Source organism: Arvicola amphibius, chromosome 15 (genome assembly GCF_903992535.2).
Source record: "Arvicola amphibius chromosome 15, mArvAmp1.2, whole genome shotgun sequence".
Lineage (NCBI taxonomy): Eukaryota > Metazoa > Chordata > Mammalia > Rodentia > Cricetidae > Arvicola > Arvicola amphibius.
The window spans coordinates 53,076,150-53,090,632 of record NC_052061.1 but is presented as its reverse complement, the minus strand read 5'-3'; the positions used below and the strand labels follow the sequence as shown (position 1 = coordinate 53,090,632).

Below are 14,483 nucleotides of genomic sequence, written 5' to 3'. Positions count from 1 at the left end.
GTGATTACTAAGTTACAAGCTTATATATGAACTTACTGTGTTCTTTCTTTATCCAATGAACAGCAAATAATTTTAAACACTTTAATTTTTTGTTTGGTAATAATAATGGTTATTAACTTCTAGTATCTTCCCAGAAAAATATGCAAAGAAAAATCAGAAAAACCCAAGTTATGACATAGTCTCAAAATGATGTGCCCTTTAAAAAATGTTCTGAGTAGTTTTTCAAAAAAGGTAAAACCAAGATACAATGAAGAAATAATCCAAAAGAAGACCACAGATGCATGACGACTGAATGCCATGCTATACCATGACCTGACTGGGACTGTAGCCTCGAGGTCCTGTCTTACTTATTGCCCATGTATTTTATAACAACTGTGGGTAGTTAGGAAATCAATGGAGTTTATTGGTTAGCATTGCGACATTCTAAGTCTACGTTAAAGCATACAGAGTTCGGCAGAAAATAACGTTCAAGTTAAAAACGTACATATTACAAAGGGACCGAGTATATCACTGCACTGCAAAGATGATGACCGATAACAAGGAATGGAAATATTTCAAGGAAAAGATGTCGAAAACATTAAGCAGTCATTTTCGCAGGAAAGGAATGTCAACTCAATTCCTTAGTGAGTCAGCTCTGTTTGCCTTCAGACACCTCTATATTCTGCAAAGACCGGATAAAATCAGTGTGGGCAGACGAAGGATTTTAATCACATTATGCTTCGGAGAAACCACAGAAGTCAGTAAGATCCAAAGCCACAGAGAAATGTCACTCATCCCACAACCATGCTGCAAATCCTTCGCTCAGTATTTATATTGCAAACGCTTCAGGATCTGGATATAGCTACGGATAATACTAATAACAAGGAAGATGAAAATAAATATGTACACATAACGATGTATGAGAACATAAATGTCCCTTGACTCACTATGGAATTGCACCTAGATGAACCCACTCTAAGCTGAAATATTGCAAACCTACAATGCATTTAGCAAACCCAACGTATACAACGCCACAGCTAACCCTTCAGGACACGTTTATTAGCTGACTATTGGGTAAACTATCTACTACAAAGATTATTATCAAATAAAGCATTCAAGATCCCTAGTCATTTATTGATTTCTCATGGAAACTGAGACAAGAGGGTGGATGTTATATGTATATTTCATAGTCATGAAGTTAAATACTGGTATTTTGACACTCTGTAAGTTGGGGGCCTGCCCATGTGTCAGACTTTTATATCACAGGCATTTTTATTATTATTATTATTATTATTATTATTATTATTAAAAGTAAATCAAATGCTTCACACTTTCTTTTGGTCAAGATTTTCGAGGACTTTTGAGGTTTAAATTGATGACCAACTAGGATTTAGTGGGAGAGAAGGGAAAAGAAGGTCAGCCTTTTAAAGGGGGATGACTGGCTATGGGTTCAGCTCTGTGACAGGCTGCTCAGCATTTGCATGGGGTCAAGCCCAGCACTAAGTAAATAACAGGTTCTTGTTCTAAATGCTACACAAACCACAGTTCATTACCAATTTGAAATGCCATCTTCAGACACAAACATGCATATGTGTACACATACACATGTGTAAAATGTACGTTTCCAGAACTGTTCCTCAGTATTAGGTGGCCTGGTTGCCCGTGCTTTGGCAATCCCTACTGGTCCAAGTTACACAGTTTTCCACTATCTTTGCCACAGTGACTGTCCTTTCAAATAGAATGATCTCCTCGTCTGTCCCCTCTCACCAACATCCTCAGTGTGTACCACCACTGCAGGTTCTCACTGGCTGTCATGGCTGAGTTGTTCTACCATCAGGAACTCAAGGTCGTGGCTCTTCCTAACCTGTGCTCATGGGTGTGTCATATTCTAGATGCTGCTTCCAGATTCTGCTCTAAGGTCTTATTTGCTATCCAGCTTTTAAAACAATGAAATATTTGAAAGCAGCATTCTATTTATTGAAGTTGCTTGTTTATGTACCTATATTTTTTTTTAAAAAAAAATCAATTGTTAATTATATTGCTTATTCTGATGATTTTGGTTTACCTATTTGGTTACAAATTTTGGAATCGGATAGTAACAGTACCCATTGTTAATACTGTATTGTTATTTTTTTTTTTCAGAGACAGGGTCTCTACATAGCCCTGGCTATCCTAGATCTCACTATGTAAATTAAGATGGCCTCAACTTCACAGACTACAACCAACCCCTGCTAGTCAGGTGCTGGGATTACCTGAGATCGGGAATGCTTTTATTCTGCATCGTCACTTGATATGCAAAGATCCTGACTATGAACTGACTATCAACTGTCACTATGGAATCCCCTCTCTTCCACCAGGTCGCACATCCACACAGAGACCAATGCAACACCTACTACAGACAATGTGTGTGGTTTGGTGCAAGCCAGACTGCACCCTCCCCTTAAATCTCGGAGTGAATCAGGGTTAGTCTTCTAAAACAGACGTGGCTGAGCTGTGTCCGTGTTTGAACCTGAGCCAAAAATACCTGACTGGCTCCCTCCCTTTATTATGACAACCAAGCTTATCCTATCTATCACCTGATCTTTCCCGACTACACTTTATATTACACTCTCTTAACCTCACCGCATTATACAGAGGAATAGCAAAAAATTCAAACATCTCCCATCTTACACTTGTTTGACAAGCCCCCGTTCCAGGCCCCTCCCCAAATATGGAAGTAAATAAAAGTTATTTGGTAAAGAGAGGGACAAAGGTTATTATACTGGATTAACAAGTCGGCTCTTTATCTTAGGAACATCTCTCAAGATAAGTTTCTTACCGTTTCTTTTGGAATCTGCATCTGGCTTGATTCAGTGTTCTAGAAGAATTAAAGAAAAACATCATTAAGATTTTCATCATCAAGGTTCAAGGGACACAGTATTTTATTAAAGAAGATTAGGTTGTTTTAAAAGCCATAAACTAAGCCAGGCAGTGGTGGCGCAGACCTTTAATCCCAGCAACCTGGAGGCAGAGGTAGGTGGATCTCTGAGTTTGAGGTCAGCATAATCTACAGAGTGAGTTCTAGGACAACCAGGGCTACCCAGAGAAACCCTGTTTCAAAAAAGAAAACAACAACAACAATAACATTAATAATATCCATAACTGTGCATGAAGGGTCACTGTAACACGGCTGAGGTACGATTGTCCTCCAGACTGAGTCAGGACTTAAGAGATTTCAGCAGTTACTTCTTCTAGATACATGTTTCCACCGACTCATGCACAGTACCTCATGAGCTCATGTACAGGAAAAGAAACCTCACAAACTGTGTTTCTAAACATGCCGCTATCTCTAAATGTGTTGGCCAGTCTACATCACTAAACCTCAGTCTTAAAGTATAGGGCCATTTGACAGCTCTGTGAACAAAAGTCGTCAGTCCTGCAGTGGGAAACACAACTTGATACTTGAATGTGTTCCGCAGGAAACAAATGGAATTCTTCCCACATAATATAGAACATGAAAGGCTGGTATTTAGTTTATTTAATCTTTAACAAAAGACAAACACCAATTTAGAAGTATTTAGATTGAGACCCACAGAACTGAAACAGAGACACCCCAACCAAAAAGAGCTGTAGTAATCAGAGTTAGGAATTATTTTTAAACACTCCCTTTGACTTTTCAAAACGTTATTATTTTAAGTCTCAAAAAAAGCAGCTGCAGTAGGCATAACAGACTGACAGCCTACTGGCCCTGCCCTTAATGAAAAGCTCACAAGCGATAAATTAAACAACCAAGGGGGAGGAGGAACAAGAGCAGCAGACGGGAGAAACAGAAGCCTGGGAGATCTGAATTGGCCCAGAAGAACCTGCATAACCTCAGGCTGGCGCTTGCTCCCCTGGGAGACTGCTGAAGAGCCGTACTGCAGCTTGGCACCTCGGGAAAGCCAACAGGCAGCCTGAGAGTGCCAGGCAGAGAGGGAGCTTCCTGCCTGCCCAGGAGAGGCTGGTGCTTTGGTGAGGGCTCATTTGCAATCGAATAGAGACATCCCAGATTTAGGATCAGGTGGCATCTTAAACACGAAATTGGAGTCAGAGTGGAGGAAATGGAAAATCCGAATTCAAATTGAGAAATAATGCATTAAACATTTGTTAACTATGACGAAGTTTTCATAATTTATTCAAAATAAATCTAAAACACAAGTGTTCCCTTCTCACCCCATCACAGTCTTAAAACTCCCCATAAAACCATGGAAGACTTCCAGGTTTGTGTGTAACCCAAGGGACTGGATATCCATGACTGAAATTCAGCTCGATTTTAATAACTATTTAAATAAATAATTTTTATAGAGGATGCATCAACTATGATGTATCGCACTTGCATAACTTAAGAAAATCAGATCTACATGACAGATTTATGAACTATAGTCCTGAACCTCGTCACCTGTCATGGCTACACAAAGCTAGCAGCTAGCTGAAGGAGATGTCAAACATTCTGAGATGGCTCAGGTCAAATCTGCTTTGGAATATTTAAGATGCTAACTTGTGTTTGAGCCAAAACAACCTTCTAGGCACACCAAAAGATAAAGATTATGCTTCTAAATGAGGCACTCTTATATATACATATATATAATTTCCATGTAAATAATAAAAATAACTCCTTTTCAAAAGAGTATTCAGAAGTACATTTACTCTCTACATCTTACTCCAACCAATACCATTTCACAATCCCTTCCTAATGGATGTCAGTATAGAGGGCAAAGGTGAGCTATAAACAATGTCATTGGTTATGCTTTTCAAAAAAAAAATAATCACTTACGCTGTGATTGTGACGTCTTTCCTCTTACATCTTTTTTTTTTATTTTCATAACAATAATTTTGCTAGTTTTCCTAGCCACCAAACAGGAAGCACCATTAACTTTGCTTAGCTGTGTTTACTACAAAAATCTGAAAGCTGAGAATTTGTCACATGAGAGGAAGAGGTGGCAGCATTTCAACGATAGTATTTGGGGTGACAGTTATGAAATAATGGACATCTTGTGGTTCAATCAGTTAGCTGGGAGTGTACAGTGATAAACCCAGGAGTCTTGAAACCCTCCTTACAAGCTGCTTATTAAACAAAAACATCCACCTATAGCTGAGGCATCTATCGCTAAGACTGGCATAGTTAAGAACATCTACACTGAGAGTCTATAAAAACTATAGGACCTCCTCAGGACAAGGCTCCATAAACACTCGCCAGTGAGTAGGTGGCCTAGAACACTGGTTCATGTGCATGAGAAGTCTTCCATCTGCACTAGGGTTACACACCAGTTCCCTTGGGTGGAAAGCGTCTTCCTGGCGAAAGATCAGAAGGCTCACGGTCCCTTCCATCTTGGTGCTTCTCAACAGGGAAACAACTTCCTCCTGGGACTTCCCTGCTAAATCTACGCCGTTGACCTAAAACAAAGAGGAAATATTTAGCTACAACTATGTCCAGACAGGCAGTAGGGGGAAGAAAAGCCAGAGACCCAGAACTGAGGGCATCTATTCCTAAATGAGGCTTTTTCCATGCAAAATTCGGTCATGACAAGGTAACCAGAGAAGATTTGGTGGTTCATAAAAGAAGTCAACCAGATAGCCAGAAGCCAGTGAGGAAGTAATAAATCCTTTAGTGTTCACCCATAAACCAGAAGCTGCAACCACCAGCATTAACAGGCAGCATGCGGTAAACAGACAGAAACCATGAGGTCAAGTTAACACCAAGCTGCAGTGAGAACTGAACCCTGGTGCATAACAGATCTTCCAACAGCCAAATAGAGAGGCGCTATTCATGGAAGGGGAATACAGCAACAATATTTTAGTATAAACGCTTTAAGCTTCAGTGAAAATGAAGAAGAATAGACATTTTATCCTTAAAAGGTAAACAATAACATCAAAATGATTCACTAAAAAATACTAACAGTTTGGGAGGGGAACTAATGCTTCATCTTAGTTTTTCTCTATGGATAAGAGAATTCAGCCAGGCAGAATTTGGGAAGACTACATTTTTAAACAATCTTACCATTTTTCATTCATGGGAACTATATAAATGTTAGTTTCAAGGTTTCAATGAAAGATGCTTTTAATTTTATCATTTATTCACTTATTTCTTAAGGGCATGGTTTGGCGATGTGTGTAGCAAGGCTGAAGTTACCACATAGCTGGGGCAGCCTTGACTCACAATTCTCCTGCCTGGGGCTCCTATGTGCCAGGGTTGCAAATATGCACCACCACACCAACATTAATAGATTTCATTTTTTTTTTAAAAAAAAGAATTATATATTGTTCTCTCTCTATGGGTCAAATATTAAATATAATACTTAAATTTTAATATCAAAACTTCCCTGTAGCTCTGTTTTAGAACCTAGGCTTTCTGTGGAAACACTGTCACAGAGCTTTACATGCTCTAAGGCAGAGATGCCAGCCGACTGGCAACAGTTCCAACCAATGAAAAGCTTGCAGACAGAAAGGGGCGGGCGCTACTAATGAGGTACTCTTCTATTTGTTCTTCTTATGGTCAAGACGCTAAGGAGGCATGTGGACTGACTTGTGCACAGTCTATGAACTCTATGGACACTGCAGCATTAGGTTTGAAATACACAGAACCAGAATTGAGACCCACCGGGCAACTATAAGCACTATACATGACTCAGGAGCAAGGTAGTCTGCATTGTGTTCCCACCTCTCAGAGAGAAAAATGAAGGTGCTCGTGAGTCACTGCAAGTCAAGCCATTATCTGTCTAAAGAGGGACAAAGACAGAGCTTATTCTCAGGAAGCAGGGAAGGAAGGAGAACAGGCACACAAGCAAAAGGAGGTGAGCCCTGCTGTAAGGCCCTGGGTTCATCTCAAGCTCAGACAGAGACAGAGAGGGACAGAGACAGAAACACAGCCAGGAAAGGAGGAAGACAAGAAAGAGGAAATGGAAGGACAAACTTTTCTCTTTTTGAACTTAGAAGCCAGCTGAGACTTCAAAATAAAAGACCGGCTTGCCTACAGCTGCTCAGTTTATATCCAAGAAAGAGTAGAGCTTTCTAGAAACAGTTCCCTTTATACAAACTGGGGGTGTGTCCTTCTGGTTAACAAACGAATTCAGTGTCCTCTGAAACATGTCGCCTTATGGGGAGGACAAAAGGCAATGGCATAAGATTTAAGGGAGAAATTCTAAAATAAAGTCATGGAAAAAAGGAAGTGGTTTCTTAGCTCTGGTACTTCTCAAGAACCCTTTTAGAAAGTGCAACCCAGAGGGGTCAAAGCTGCATGGGAGAGGGAGTGGTGATAAAAGTTCATTTTATCCATATTTCAAGAATTGTTAATGAAACATGATTTCTGCTAAGAAGGGGTGATGAGGGATGAAATGATGCCCCATTAGTGGGGGTGTGGCGTGGAGGGCGGAAACAGTTCAGTGATGAGAGACACAGTACATCAATGGACGGGGTTCAGGGATACAATCCTGGATCGGTGAGAAACTCGTGCTCAGAATTCCCCAGTGAGGGCACTTGCTTATGGCTCGGTTATGAATTTATGGCTCAGTGCTCAGAGGCACAGCTCAGTGGAGAAACACTTGCCTAGGATGCATATGGACTTGGGCTTCATCTTAAATGCCAATGAAAAATAAATGAGTAAAAATTAAAATACAGGTTCTTTTTTTTTTTTATCACAGAAGAAAACTAAAAATTAGTTCTTACGCTCTGAGCGGGCCCTCACTTTTTTATATGCCCTCAGCTACTAACGTCAGGGACCATGTCTATGTGTATGTTTCCACAATTCCCTCACATGCAAGGGCAGTCAAACCCTAAGCCTCACAAGGAGATTTCTGACATCTGTCTTCCTCTGTGCTAACATTGGATGTTGCATCTTGGTTTCACGGTCCAGGCGGTCACACTAACCTGTCTCTTCCTTTCAAGACACATTCACATTGACTTTATCTGCTTGTTTCTATCTCTAAAGAGCTGGCTTGCCCAGACCGCCACACATCAAGTATTCAGCTATTTAAATTTGCAGTCACAGAGGTTTGCACGTGCCTCATGTCAAACATACCCTCATCTCACAAACCAAGTATCTGTGTAGTTAAATATTTATAAATAATCTAGACAGAAAGGTAATTTTTCATCAGATAACATGGGGGAATATAAAGTAAAAAATAGTTTTCTGATGCAACATTTCTGCTAAAATACATAATTTCATATTTTATGAAAACATTTTCAAACTAACTCCCGAAGAAAGGAATTTTTCAGAGACGCCAGAAGCTCTGTCCTGGAAGCCACTCACCTCTATGAGCCGGTCTCCTGCCTTGAGTCGGCCATCTTGAATGGCGGCCCCTCGAGGAAGGATGTTCTTGACATAAATGGGAACTGAGCCGCCTATAGAAACATCTCGGGAAGTGATGCTGAACCCCAGTCCTTCGGTACCTAAGCCAGAAATAGAGACATTTCCAAGTGCTGCTGCATACTGGACCTGTACACGTGTGCCACACACAATGACCGCCTTATATTCTGTGTTAGCCTTACATCCTACAACGTCCAGTGGCCTACATTTCCCTTAATGCTTTACGAGTTTCAACGAAGGCTTCAAACTAGACAAAGTTTGGAAGATTAAAATGGTTCAGCGCTAGAAGTCATTAATCTCCTTGGTGGTATTATCAAGGACGGATGCAAGTTAATGAACTCATATGTCAACTTTCGGTCTTTTGGTACCAAATGAACCCAACAGCTCTACTTGAAGAAATCATAAACAAACACTTCTGTTAAAAGCTATACAATCTTTGTGGTCTGGAGAGATTGCTCAGTGGTTAAGAATATTTCTCAGACTTGGGTTTGATTCTCAACACCAATATGATGGCTCATAAATACCCTAGTGCCAGAGAATCCAACACTCTCTTCTGGCCTCTCCAGGTACAGCATGCATGTGGAGAGCAAACATACATGTAAGCAAAACACCTACACATGCAAAATAAATTGTATAAAACTCCATGAAACATCAAAAATCAAGTATTAGTAATAATGGTCCCCAATTTAGAGCACAAGGCAAGAAAAAAGGAGACAAAAAATGTTCAGGAAGGGGACATTAGAACTAATAATATTTTAAGTAACCAATCTTCTTCATACTCTGAGTATATACAACAACCATTTTGTATCCATGAACTACGTTGCTTACCTTTGTCAAGTTCCCTCCCGAGTAACTGAAATCTTCCCACGTATGGTCCCGTCCCCACCACAGGACAAGTCACACGGGGAACAGTCCAGCTGGAAATCAGGGCTACTGAACCCTACAGTTACCCTACCATGTTTAAAGTTACCATGATTGATGGGATATTACCATGTCACTTTCTTATTTTTTTAAAGATATATTTACTTATTTATTTTATGTGTAGGAGTGTTCTATCTGCATGTATGACCTTATGCCAGAAAAAGGCATTAGATCCCACTCTAGATGGTTTTGAGCCCCATGTGGTTACTGAGAATTAAATTCAGGACCTCTGGAAGAGCAGCCAGTGCTCTTAACTGCTGAGCCATCTCTCCAGCCCAGTAGGTCACGTTCTTGATTGACATAACGTCATCTTTGGTAGACTTCTTAACAAACCATCTTCTTAAGTCAGTGTGTTGTGGAAAGGAGTCTCACCCCATTAGAACCCAAAAGTAATGGATAAAAACACACCAAGCTGCAGCATGTGCAGCCTGACACACTTCTACTGACTCGCAGAAGCGGAGAGCACTTCTAACGAGTTCATTTACTGCTCGTGCAACATTTCAGTTAACAGGACGGTGAATGCACAGTCACCATGAGAAGGCTGAAGAGATCCACAAGGCGAGCAATGAAGAGCGAGCATCTCAGCAGGACACGAGGCGCCCGTAAAAATGAACCAAAAATGGAATGCATGAGAAAAATCAAGACAAGTAGATAAAACATGAGTTGTATAGAAAGGAGAAGAAATGTATGTTCAGTAATTCCTGAAGCCATACCTGCCATACACACTCTCAGGTTCAAACAAAACACACATTTATACCCAAGGGGAAGCCGCTTCCAGATTGACTCTTATTTCTGCTGTCTGTGCTGAAGCCTTGACTGGCAGGCTGTCTATACGAAAGTTACTAATTATTCTTCTGAGGCTGTCCCATATGTCTCTGTGCCTTTGTGAGACTCTAATGACGTGCAATAACAACTATTAAGAAAGGATTCTAAATTATTCTCCTTTGCAATATTAATTTGTACAAACTACAAAGATGGACTATAATAGGAAACAAAATTCTATTAAAATATCAGCAATAACCCCTAAATCTACAAGCCAGAAGTTCAGGCAATGACCTTTAAGAGACAGATAAATAGATGTCAATTTTCATTTGGTGAAGCCAACAAAATATTTTACTCTGATTGAAACAGATTACTGACCTTCTCCTCTGACTTTATTAAAAAGCTAATTTCTACAAAAAAGAAGGAGATTTGAGAATGCCAGAGTGGTAATAAATATTAAGAAATCATAATTATTGAAGCAAGTGAGTTGGGGCTTTTCTGTTGTGTAGCATCATGTGACAGAGTTCCAAAATTACTTCAGTGAGTTATTGTCCTGGAAGCGTCTCATTTTAATACAAAGCATTGTCCCCAGGTTGTAAATTAATACCACAGAGAGCACAACAGTTTGCTTTGAGTTGAACATATGTTTAACAGGATCACACTATGCTTATAATGGATTTCTTAAAAAAAAATAACCTGCAATGTTACAAGAACTGGTAAAAATATTACCTTCCCGCTACAAGGAACTATTTAATTCTCATGCAATCATTATTACCATATCTGTATTCAGTCCTAATCAAAGACAATCAACATTTTTGTCCTTCTTAAGTATAGTCAACACAATCTATTTATGTAAAACATCTGTGGGCACTGATGTAGTGGCAGCAGGTGCTAGTGTTGGGTGTTCTCATTGCTAGTTAACTGAAGTCAATACAAATCTAAGGGACTCTCTGTCATTTAGATTACCAAAAGTGAGAGAAATATTTCAATGAAAACCACCGCTTCTAATTTTCTTTCATGGATGAAGATTATACTCCTGAATTAGGTAAATAAACAGATTTTTACCTGTCTAAATCTTACTAAAGCAAAACTACTCATTCCTGCATTCAAAACTAGAGGGTCTTTTAATAGCAAGCAACACTTCAGGAATAAGGTCATATTACATCATAATTTGTCACATCTATTATTTATGCAAACCATAATTGATTAAATGAATGTTCTTCCCTCAGTATAAAGGTAAGCATAATATTATAAATAATGTTGTTTATGAAGTAACATTAGTAGAACACTGGTCAAGAAAAATATTGTGCCTTTGTAGAGGGAACATGAACAGGATTGCTATTCTTCATACACCGCTAATTGTGGTGCTTGACGTATTTTTGGTAAAACACCAAAGCCTGTCACTTGAGTGGCGAGAGAAGAATGGGAATTGGATCTTCCCTCAGCTGAGAACAGACAGGAAACAGAGGGCTCCCCAAACAGCGTGCAAAGTGTAGGAGCACACTGTCAGGTCCTGTTTGTGCCAACCAAGCATTTGTCGCTTAAACGCCATTATCAGGAGCTGTGGTTCCCACAATGCTCAATGGAAGAATGGCAGTAGGAAGAGAACAGCAGATGCAGAGGCACAGCCGTCTAAGCGCTACCTCAACAGCAAGGAGAACAATGAATGTTACCATGTGACAGACGCTGGCAAGGACTCGCTGTCCACGGCTGCTGGACACAGGGAAGTCATTGTGGAAGGGTCTCCAGCCACTGCTGGAGCTGAGGGAACTCAGGAAGTCATTTTTTTTTTTTCTGAGTAAAGCCATAATTTGAAAGGCATGATTCTGGAATACTTAGCTAAAGGGACACAAAGGTCAAGTGTATCTCATCCTTGGCAGAACGCCATTGGCTATTTGAAGGCAAGTGTGGCCATTACTCTGCACAGTGGGAAGGACCAACTGCAAGTGTGCTCTCCATGTGTGTGGGACCAACACTGATGGGAAGGGGACCCACAAACAAATCCGTAAGCGTGGAGAAGACTTAATGGCACCCAACATCATGCTCTGTCACCTCCAAGGAAATGAGGTTGTTTTTTGGGAAAGGGAGAGCACACAGAAAACACTGGGCTTCTTAGCAATCTAAAACCAACAGACTCAAACATGGATGCCCTTCCTGTGGAATGCTGAAACTACAGAGACCTCTAATTCCCTGCGGAAGGTGTGGGTGCCAATACAGTCAGACCTCCATTATTGTTCTAGATACTGAAGGAAAACCGGTGACCTACTTTTAGTACCAAAGTGTGTAAGAGTGTGTGTGTGTGTGTGTGTGTGTGTGTGTGTGTGTGTGTGTGTGTGTATATATATATATATATATATATATATATATATATATATATATATATATAAAAAGCCTACCCTAGGAATCACAGCTGGTTCTTATAAACACGTGCAGGGACGCATTCCGAACTTTGACATTTTAATCTGATATCTTCTGCATTTGTGTGTAGATGTGTGTGCAAGTGCGGGCGTACCTGTGTCACGTGTGCAAGTGCACATGCACCTGTGTCCCGTGTGTATAGGCCAGATGTTAGTGAGAAGTGCCTTCCTCAATTGTTCCCTGGCTTCTGTTTCGAGACAAGGTCTCACACTGAACCTGGAGCCTTTTGTCAATTTGTCTAGACTGGGGCTGGCCATGAAGAGAGCCACCTGGCTTTCATGCCTTTGCTGGGAATCTGAGCTCAGGTCTTCATGCAAATGTAGCATGAACTTTCCCACCAGATCCATCTCCATAGCCCTCCATTTTAATTTTGACAGGGTAGGGGTAAGGATGGAGCAGAGTGCCTAGCAAGCCAATAGAGAGTCCTGAATCACTTAATAGACACAGATAATGAAAGAGCACCCCCACACACGTCTCTTTGGCTTATCTCAAAAGATGCTCCATTGTAGTAAGAGGCCACTTGTTGGCTCCCAACTGCTCAGCCCCGAAACAATCACACAGAAACTTTATTATTTAAATCACTGCTTGGCCCATTAGCTCTAGCTTCTTATTGGCTAATTCTTACATCTTAATTTAACCCATCTCATTAATCTGTGTATCACCACGAGGTCGTGGCCTACCAGCAAAGTTTCAGCGCCTCTGTCTCTGGTTGTGGCTCCATTGCTTCTCTGACTCCACCTCCTTTCTCCCAGCATTCAGTTTAGTTTTCCCCACATACTTTTTTGACCTGCTCTGTGCAGGCCGAAGGCAGTTTCTGTATTAACCAATGGTATTCACAACATACAGAGGGGACTCCCACATCACCCCATCTGACACGAAGGGCATCCTACCTTTCTTAAGCTGGATGTTGAGCTTCTTGCCTACTTTTTTAGTGTTGTACACACTGCCCACGTTGGTACCAAGCACATTTTGTGGAGCCAAAGCCGGAGCTGCGGGAGGTTTAGAGGAGACATGAGCACTTTGAGGTAGTCGGGGGTGAGCATCCAGCTGCTCAGGCGGATGACTCAGTCTGGCTGCTCTGGGCAAGGCATGAGGCACAGTGCTGGCCATGCTCCTGTTGTCCACACAGTGGCTGTCAGGGCTGAAGCGGCTAGGGGAATAGTTGTTCTTCTCTCTCTGGGAGAGTTGTTCGTACTGCTCCTTGTTTGCTGCAGGGACCACGTGGAACCAAATGACACGCGAACGCATGGCTTGGCGGAACATATGCTGTGCTCTGGATTTGACAAAGAGGGGGAGATTAGCAAATGAAGACTAGCAGGGCAGAAGATAACATGAGCTTGATTAAGTACGCTAATTAAGCAACAAGAACCAACAGACGGCTAGAACCACTTATGAACGATGTTTGGAGGCTCTGATAAAAGCAGAACCGTTTCTCCAAACATAAATTTCTCATTCTGTAAATAAAAATAATAACCCTATCTATGATGTAGTAAAATAGCGTGCCCTTCACTGTAAATCATCAATAATGATTAAGTGCTGGAACATTAACTCCAGTTTAATACCTACAGAAAACACACACATGTCTTTCTCACAGGTGTGTCCAACTTAGAGTCCTTTGGGCACACACATTCAGGATCGCTATGAACGGAGTGCAACACATTTGTAGATGGCAAGGACATATTGTCAGAAGGTTGGACATCCTTTCACAGGATAATGCTATAAAACATCAGGTCCAGAACACATGGGAACATCTTGACTGGTTAGAGGGCACTCTAAGATATAGACTGGTGTGGTAATTACACTGTTTGATTAAATTCTAGATAAAAACTAGGTAACTGCATAAAACCCTCTCCTGTTGTACAGTATTCAACAATGTGTCAAAGCCACTTATAGGCAAAGATACCCTATCACATCACTGGGGAGAAGACCCACTGTCACCAGGAAGAGGACCCCACCATTACCAGGGGAGAGGACCCCGCCGTCTCCAGAGAGGACCCCAGTGTCTCCAAGGGAGAGGACCACACCATTTCCAGGGGAGAGGACCCCACTGTCTCCAGGGGAGAGGATTCCACTGTCTCCAGAG

At 41.1% G+C, this 14,483-nt stretch overlaps 1 protein-coding gene across 15 annotated transcripts in view; it reads right to left on the bottom strand.

Annotated features, from left to right (window-relative positions):
* Positions 1-14,483, bottom strand: part of Pard3 (par-3 family cell polarity regulator) — a 516,377-nt gene that overhangs the window by 210,003 nt on the left and 291,891 nt on the right. For all 15 annotated transcript variants that reach the window (XM_038312958.2, XM_038312952.2, XM_038312953.2 and 12 more), the window contains 4 exons: positions 13,291-13,673; positions 8,243-8,382; positions 5,263-5,391; positions 2,798-2,836 (listed from right to left, as the gene is read on the bottom strand). In XM_038312958.2, coding sequence (XP_038168886.1) covers positions 2,798-2,836; positions 5,263-5,391; positions 8,243-8,382; positions 13,291-13,673 — 691 coding nt within the window. The remainder of the gene's footprint in view (positions 1-2,797; positions 2,837-5,262; positions 5,392-8,242; positions 8,383-13,290; positions 13,674-14,483) is intronic.